Raw genomic sequence first — 8,117 nt, 5'->3', positions numbered from 1 at the left:
AAATTTATTGTCATCTAAGAAAGCTTCTCCGGCACCAAAACTCAAAATCAAATAATCAGTGACACACACTAGCATACCACTAGGGTTTTGCTTGTAGGAAGACAGGGAACCCCGTAGGATTAGTTAAAATCCATTAGTCATAGAGACTAAGACCTGCGCTTAGCAGGATTTGAGGTTTAGTGCCTGGCTCAATACACCATTTAAGGACACAACTCAGTCCAGCGGGCAATTATAAAGTTTAATGAAAATGACATTGTCTATTATAAAAATCATAGGAGTAAGGAATTAGATAAGAAGTACAAAGAACGAAAAGGGATAGTATTTATCGGAAACAAAGGATGATGGGTGAAGCTTGAAAGTGAAAACAATTTTAGACATGTTAGTGATTTAAAATTGTAAGAGGGTAGAATGTGGTATTGCAACCACATGTTAGTTTTAGATAAGAAGTTTATTATAAAAATGACTTTGTATTTTAAACCAATCCTTTTGTAGTGAAAAAACTTTGATAAATTATTAAATAAAAATGTGAGTTATTTTTAAAACCTGCAAGGAACAGACGGCAACGATAAAGTCTTAAGCTCATTAGAGTATTATTACTTTAAGACTAGTCGCATTTTTTTGCAGCACGCTACTAATGATAAGCCGTCGTCAATAGGGAGTTGTGGTCTCATTATGGGCACTCTTCGTGGCAAAACAAATAATGTCGCTGAAGGATTTCACCCAAAACCGAATAAAACCACCAATAAATGTATTTCTGGCTTTGAAAAAATATTATATGTCATTAAATAGATTTAAATTTTTAAATAAAATTGAGTTGACTAGGTTACTTTTAAGAGAAAATCCTAAAAAAGAAATATATATATAATCCAAGAAAGTAGCATTAAGAGACTTTGGTGCTTGCATAATGCCAATTTAATTACATTAGATGAATTGTTACATGGTTTAGGGGGAGCAATTAAATATTTGATTTTTTTTTGGGGGGGTTTGCTTTTTTAAAGGTAAAAAAATTAGGCATTTTGGGCCTTATCAATTTTTTTTACAAAAAGATGTCAACTTTTAAAAAATTATTGAAACATTAAATTTCTGTTATTTATCAAACGATTATTTTATTAAAATGATTTTTATTAGCCTTTTCTTTGGTATCAGGCAATTTCTATTTGTAAACACCAATCCCTTATATATTGCATAGTTTTTACAAAACAAGCAAATTCTGTTCTTTTTCATTAATTAAAATGGCTTCTGTTGAAATAATATTCATTTAATTTGTTTTTTTAACTTGTATTTTCTTTAATATTTTTTTACTTGATCTTGTATCAGAGCAAAACATGAATTATATTTTATACATTAAAAGTATTTAAATTTTTAATATTATTAGTAAATATGGTAATGAAATATTTCACCTTTGAAACCCATTAAAGTATGGTTTATCTTTGAATCACAGTTCTCAACAACTTTAAAATACTTACTTTTTCTAGTATTCTTTTTTCAGCAATCGCCCGTTACTTTTGTTTTGCTTTAATTAAAATTTATAGGGGTTTACTTAAAACTCTTACTACCTCTTTGATAATTTTATTCCATCCCCCATTGAGTTTGTAATTCTTGGAATACCATCCAAGATTCTATTATAAACATTCCAAAATTTAAAAGTTAATCAAGGTTTTTTAAAAATACTGTTATCAAAGCCACCAACTCCAATATAAATTTTCTTAAAATAATTAATAAACGATTTCTGTTCCGCGTGTTTATTTTTATCATTAATCTAAGTACCACTTTTATTAAATTTAAGTTTAACGTTATTACAAGGAAAAAAGACAAGTGATAAAAACATTTTTAAAAACAAAACGACTTTTTTGTATTTCCCGATTAAACCTAATCTGCCTACATTTCGCCATACAGCTTGACTAAAGTGAAACGAACATTCTCTAATTTTAGTAGTTGGAAAGACACCTTTAAGTGATGTAATAACTGCTATTTCAAAACTAACAACAGGATATTCAGCCAAGTTTCAATTAATTGGTTTTTTTAATTGAAAAAATATTATTATAATCCAATGTCGTTCTATTATTTATTAATATTGTTATGAACCCGCGTTTATTGTTAACACATTAGATTGTATAACATATAACTGTTTAAAATCTGTCTGTGCAACATAAAACGTTTTATCCATAATCCAATATTTACATCTGATAGTATTAAAAGATTTTCGGATTCTGCACATTTTCTGCCCCCGAGGGGCAGAAAATGTGTATAATTATTTTTTTGAAAATAGCCCTTAAAATGAAGAATCGTGCGTCCCAAATTAATTGGCTTTTAAGAATTGAGGCTTTTGATGTTAATACTATCATAAATATTTTACGAACCAAAACACTTTTGTCTAACAGTTTAAGGCGTCTTTGTTGTTCTTAAGAAAGTAAAAAAGGAGACATTTTCGATGGGAAGGCTTGGGTATGCAATAACATAATATGCACAAAACATAAAACAAATCTAAGTATACGTTATAATTCTTTTTTCGCACTTTAATTTGGGCTTAACAGATGTTTGACATTAATTATTCTCTGGCTTGAGGATGAGAGTATTACAAAAATTACTCAAAATTATGGGATACACAGAAACACCGTCAGCAAAATTTTTTTAAAGCTTCAAGAATTGGTCGCTACACATCATCAGGATAAACTGATATGCTTGGGTGGTTAAAGAATAATTTGTCAGACTGATGAATCTCTGTTTTCTTATAGGCAAAAATATAACGTTGGGCGTGTTCCAGACACACAAATTTGGGTCTTTGGTATCGTTTATACAAGCTCTAGACCCGCTTTGGGCCACATGCAAATTGTAGATAATAGATCTAGCGTGACTCTTTTGTCAATTATTGATAAAATTTGCTTGCCAGGAACCATTATACACGGCGATGAATGGGCAGCACAAGGAACATTGACAAGATTTTAGGCTATTAATATTTAACAACAAACCATTTACTAAATTTTGTAAATTCAACAAATGGTCCGCATACGCAACATGGTGAATCATATTGGGTTATGCAGAAACTTAAAATCAAAAAATGAAAGGCTGTAGACGTGAACGGCTGTCTTTATTGTTATCTTAATTTGTATAAAAAGATTTTTATCGTAGTACTAAGTAGGTTGGATTAATAGGTTTGTTGAGTTTATATTTTAAAGTTTTATTTTCCTAAATTATTTAATCCTTTGTTGTTTTTAGAATATGATAATTTTTAACAAAAATGTTTAAATCTATATAAATACTTTTTGTGATATTTTTAATCTCTGTGTGCATATTCTTTAGTTAAAATAATTTTTTTCCTTTTAGTTGCCTTCGTCGTTTTAATGTTTAGGGGCAGAAAATGTGCATATTTCCGATTTTCTCTAGTGCAGAAAAAAAGAATTCTGCTAGGATCATTTTGGTCGGGGTCGCAAAAAAGAAAGTCGTCGCCATTTACTGTTTTTTATATCAGCTTTAAATATCACTGTAAGTACTTTCTGGCTTTTCCAATTGTTTTTCTGCGTGTTGAGAAATTAAATTGCTAGGTATTTTGACTTTTTGTTACTTTATAAGCAAGTTTAAGCTAAGATGGAAAAGAACGAAATAAAATGTTTTTTGTTATCTTATTTGAAGCAGATACTTGCTGTTAAACACATCAGACATCTATTTTTTCATTAATATACATACAATCATTTTGTTTATGCATATGATCTACAAAGCTTAAAAATTTTAAATCAAAGTCTGTAAATAGCTTTTATGGCCCTTCTTGTGAGTACAACGCCGCCTATGACTTTTTTGGATCAGGTCTATTAGACTGCCCGTAAAAAAAAAGAAAAAAAATTAAAACTTAAATAATTTTATTATAAATGTAGGTTTTCATCTGCATTATGCTCCCTATACATAAACTCTTGTAAAAATACCTTTTTTTCCCAAAGTAAACCGTTCATTTTTTTAATGGCCAATTTTAGTTTATTGTTATAAGACTCTACATTTTGAGTATGTATGCAAGTATTACAATCAACGAAGCAATATTTATGACGAATTTTTTGATGCTGATATAGATTTGATTTATTTGGTGATGGATAAGATTTCCATTCGTCTGTTACTATATTACTACCAAGAATTACAATCTGATTTATTATAGGTAGTAATATTTCTGCAGGGCGATTTTTAATAATAATGGAATAAACCAAAGCAAAAAAAGAAGTATTAATAATGACTAAAGCCTTATATGGAGATATATGTCGACCTCGACGATTGTTTACATTAAAATTTTATTTTGCCTCGTCGATTTGCACAATAATGTTAAGCCGCCGAAGTTTAATAACTTGTGGTATCCGACCACATAATTTTTAATATTTTTTTCTTTTACAATAATTTTTTTACAATAAATTTTCTAAAATTATATTTTTTATAAGTAAAAATTTGTAAAAGAAGGGCAGCGTAAAAATGAAGAGGCATGAAGTACAATACAATAAGGCATCCACAAAGATGGATACAGGAATTAATAAACAAGTTGGTTTTAAAAATTACAAATTTATCTGCTTCCTCTTGGGGTAATACTTTTGTTTTGGCAGCCTCATTCGGGGTTACCACATAAATATACTTATATTGCAAAGTTGCTGGTTTTTAATATGTTATACCTAGATAATATAATTATGATTTCGTAGTTGCTCATCAAGGCAATTTTGTCCCTCAAATTTCGTTTCACTTAAGGATTAACCAAAAATGTGAAAATATAAAAAAAATAACAGGTCCATTAAACATCCTCTCGGGGCGTCCAACAGACCCGACCTGCCCTTTTTACATCATCGGCATTGTAAAGATAGGCCTCATACTCAATCATCAACTTTCCAAATTTTTATTCCAATTTGTTTATTTTTTTGTCATGTCTTATGGGTTAAAAAAATATTTTTTCGGCAAAAACAAAACAGGTATACAGCGACGCATATTAAACAAATCATAATTTGCTATTTTTTTAACTGTATCGAATGCTACAGCGACACATTCTTCACAATTAAATTTTAATATAAAATAAAAACGCATTTTTTTATTCATTAACTCTTTATGGTAAAATGATGAAATTTTTCGATAAAAAATTGGGGTTAAAGAATCAAATGGTGGATTTTGACTTGATTTTAATTTTACATAAAAAGACAAATGACAAATTACAAACAACATATTAACATTTAAATTTTTGTTTTTATGCAAATATAAACTTGTAAATTTTTAAATTGTTTTTTTAGTAAATAATTATCGTGTCATTTTAGAAAAAAATTTGTTCAAATATTATTTTCACGATAATTCATAAAATAAAATTCTGGATGTAAAAATTGAGGCAAATTATACAGCAACGACTTGTTTCTTATTTAATTCAATTTTTGTTACTGTGGAAAACCCCGGATCGTCTACCTGTGGCCAAACAAAACCCAACGTAGTTTTCAATAAACTTTCCTTTATTATTTGAGCTATTACTATTCATCTTAATATGGTTCTCTGCCCTTCGCTATAAATTTTATTTATATTTTTTTTAAAGTAGACTAAATTAATTTTCTTTGTAATAATTTTAAAAGTGGTATGCAGAATACCACAATTACAATCAAAACATCGATTAGATTTATTCATTTTTTTACAATAATGTACTGTACTATTTTCAACTTTTTTTCATAACAAAGAATCTGCTTTGCATTGCAAGTAATGACAGAAATCATATTTAGAATTGGGTCAAAAGACGCAGATGCACTAAAAAAGGGGTCCTGAAATTTTTTTTTAGCTTTTAAAATTGGAATTTAAAATGTTTAAAAAGAAAGAACTAAAAAAGCAATTCTGGATAAATTTAAGATAATAAATATACGTGTGTGTAGGATGGGTATAGATGAAGGCAAAACATTTAATAAAAATAATTTTAAACTTTTTCGTTGTAAAAACAAATTCTGTTCCGCTTATAATAAACAGATTTATATTTGGAGGGAAACCATTTCTGAAGATTTAAAAATTTCTAAATTTAAGTTTCTAAGAACATTGAAATTGTGACTTATCAAAATCCACCATTTTCTATCTCTTATATCGTAAGAGTTGGCAAAAAATGTGTATATAGAACTATCAAAAGAATTTCCTTGTTTTTAACTGAAAATTTTTACAAAAACAATAATTATACTGGCGGTGAAGATGAAGTTATTGAAATAGATAAATTTAAAATTCGGCAAAAGAAAATATAGCGGGGGTCCTCCTGTAAACAATATTTGGATTTTTGGGTTAGTTGAGAGACAGAACAAAAAAAAGTTTTATTATTTTAGGTCGATGACAAAACCAAGTCAACATTGCAATTAAAAATTAAAAACTCCTTTGGGTCGGTTAAACTATTTTTAGTGATTATTGGAAGGGGTATGATGGTTAAGATGACCAAGGATTTATTATCAAACTGTAAATCATAGCAGATTTTTTAAGAATCCTGAAATTAGATTACATACAAATACTATTTAAAGTACTTGGTCTACATTAAAAAACATTGTACCATATAAATGTAGAACAAGAAGTTTAATCAATCATAATTAAGTAAGATGAATGTTAATCAAAAATTATGAAATCTAATTTTCTATCTGCCCGAGAAAACCTTAATAATTGAAAGGGGAAATACTATGCATTGCATACTGAAATATACATTTATTGGGATAAAATAAAGAATTTAAAAAGTATTTAATTTATAGAAAGTAAAGATATTAAACTTAAGATTGCAGTTGATTTAAATTTGTTTTTGAACATTAATTCTGATATTAATAGAGGAGGCCGCGCTTTGCTTACGCCATCCACTGATTTAGTTATCCGTTTCATTTAATTCCAAAAAGACACAATTTTTTGAGTATGAGCACCGGAGTTTGAATCAACAAAATAGAGTTTATGATTAACAGTTTCATGTTGGAATCTAAGATTTTGCTCAATGTTCTGATATACAGCCCAACAATCAAAATGAATAACAGTGCCAGATTTACAAACTTTTTTATTATAGGTAATAAAGTTTCTTCTTTCCGATTTGGTACAATTTTCATATAACATTTAGCTGGAACAAACGAAGTATCTGCAATTCCAAATATTTAAACATTACTTGAAGGGGCACAAACACGACAATGCTTTACTTTGTGCATAAAACAGCTTTAGTCAGTTTGGTAAATTATCCATGATCCACCAAGTTTTACTTGTTCACGGGCATAATATCTTTGAATAACCATTCTAATCTTCGTGATAATTTTGATAAAACTTTTTTAGAAAATTCGTAAGCAGATAAAATATTTTTAAGGCTTCTTCCTTCGGACCACAAAATTATAACAGTAAACAAATTAGTAATGGAAATCTAAATCTTTTAAAAAATGAATGTATTCTAGTGTTTTTTGTGTTTCTATACTTACAACAGAGATGGTTGTCACAAGCCCAGTAGATTTCATCTAATGTACCTCTAAGTCTTTCAACCATATTATTCGCACCATTTTCACAATGTAATTTAGATACAAGAAGACTTTTATTTTAAAATTCGAGCGACTTCTTCAACACTCATAAATTGAATAGTCATCAGATGCTCAAATCCTGTGGTGTTGTTTCTAATTTCGGGGGTATAATTTTTTTTTAAAAAAGCAGGTTTCCTATTTGACCGCCGCGAGCAGATAAAAAATCAGATCCAAATTATGATAACCACTCAATAATTAGCTGCCGTTAAATAATATTAAATCAAATTCAAGATAATTTTTTTTTGCTTTTTTTTCTACATTTTTATTTTTATTTTTAAAAATCTAAAAAAAAATTTAAAGCCGCCTTTTTAGTGCATCTGGGTATACTGCTCCTTAGATTTGTTTTTAATATTATTTGACTTTCAAATAATATATGTATTTTGTATAATTACTTTTAAAAGTATATAGAAACTTCTTGATTTCATCTTTTAGTGTTTCTAGGAAAATATGTATTATAAGATTGATTAAATGGCTACATATTAAAATGAGCCCCGATAAGAAATATTTTGATTGGGGTCATTACACTACCCGGTTTTAGAATAAAGACTTTAAAAATTGCAAAAAAAGTACTTAAAATGTTTATTATAGGCTCTAAATTTGTCTCTCCCTATTAATTCACAA

General features: G+C 28.3%; 3 protein-coding genes across 3 annotated transcripts; 1 reads left to right on the top strand and 2 right to left on the bottom strand.

The window, feature by feature from the left end:
• Nucleotides 1-2,077: 2,077 nt before the first annotated feature.
• On the bottom strand, nt 2,078-2,218 carry AAJ76_1240006672 (hypothetical protein; the record flags this gene model as incomplete). The annotated part of the gene is made up of 1 exon (XM_024473903.1): nt 2,078-2,218. The coding sequence occupies one exon, from the start codon at nt 2,216-2,218 to the stop codon at nt 2,078-2,080; it is 141 nt and encodes a 46-aa protein (XP_024329816.1).
• A 605-nt stretch (nt 2,219-2,823) lies between these two features.
• On the top strand, nt 2,824-2,946 carry AAJ76_1240006066 (hypothetical protein; the record flags this gene model as incomplete). The annotated part of the gene is made up of 1 exon (XM_024473902.1): nt 2,824-2,946. The coding sequence occupies one exon, from the start codon at nt 2,824-2,826 to the stop codon at nt 2,944-2,946; it is 123 nt and encodes a 40-aa protein (XP_024329815.1).
• A 1,944-nt stretch (nt 2,947-4,890) lies between these two features.
• On the bottom strand, nt 4,891-5,178 carry AAJ76_1240003712 (hypothetical protein; the record flags this gene model as incomplete). Its single annotated transcript, XM_024473901.1, has 1 exon — nt 4,891-5,178. The coding sequence occupies one exon, from the start codon at nt 5,176-5,178 to the stop codon at nt 4,891-4,893; it is 288 nt and encodes a 95-aa protein (XP_024329814.1).
• Between the last annotated feature and the right edge of the window lie 2,939 nt (nt 5,179-8,117).

This window comes from Vairimorpha ceranae (genome assembly GCF_000988165.1).
Source record: "Vairimorpha ceranae strain PA08 1199 chromosome Unknown NODE_124, whole genome shotgun sequence".
NCBI lineage: Eukaryota > Fungi > Microsporidia > Nosematidae > Vairimorpha > Vairimorpha ceranae.
The sequence above is the reverse complement of the archived record's forward strand: the minus strand, read 5'-3'. Positions and strand labels throughout refer to the sequence as shown.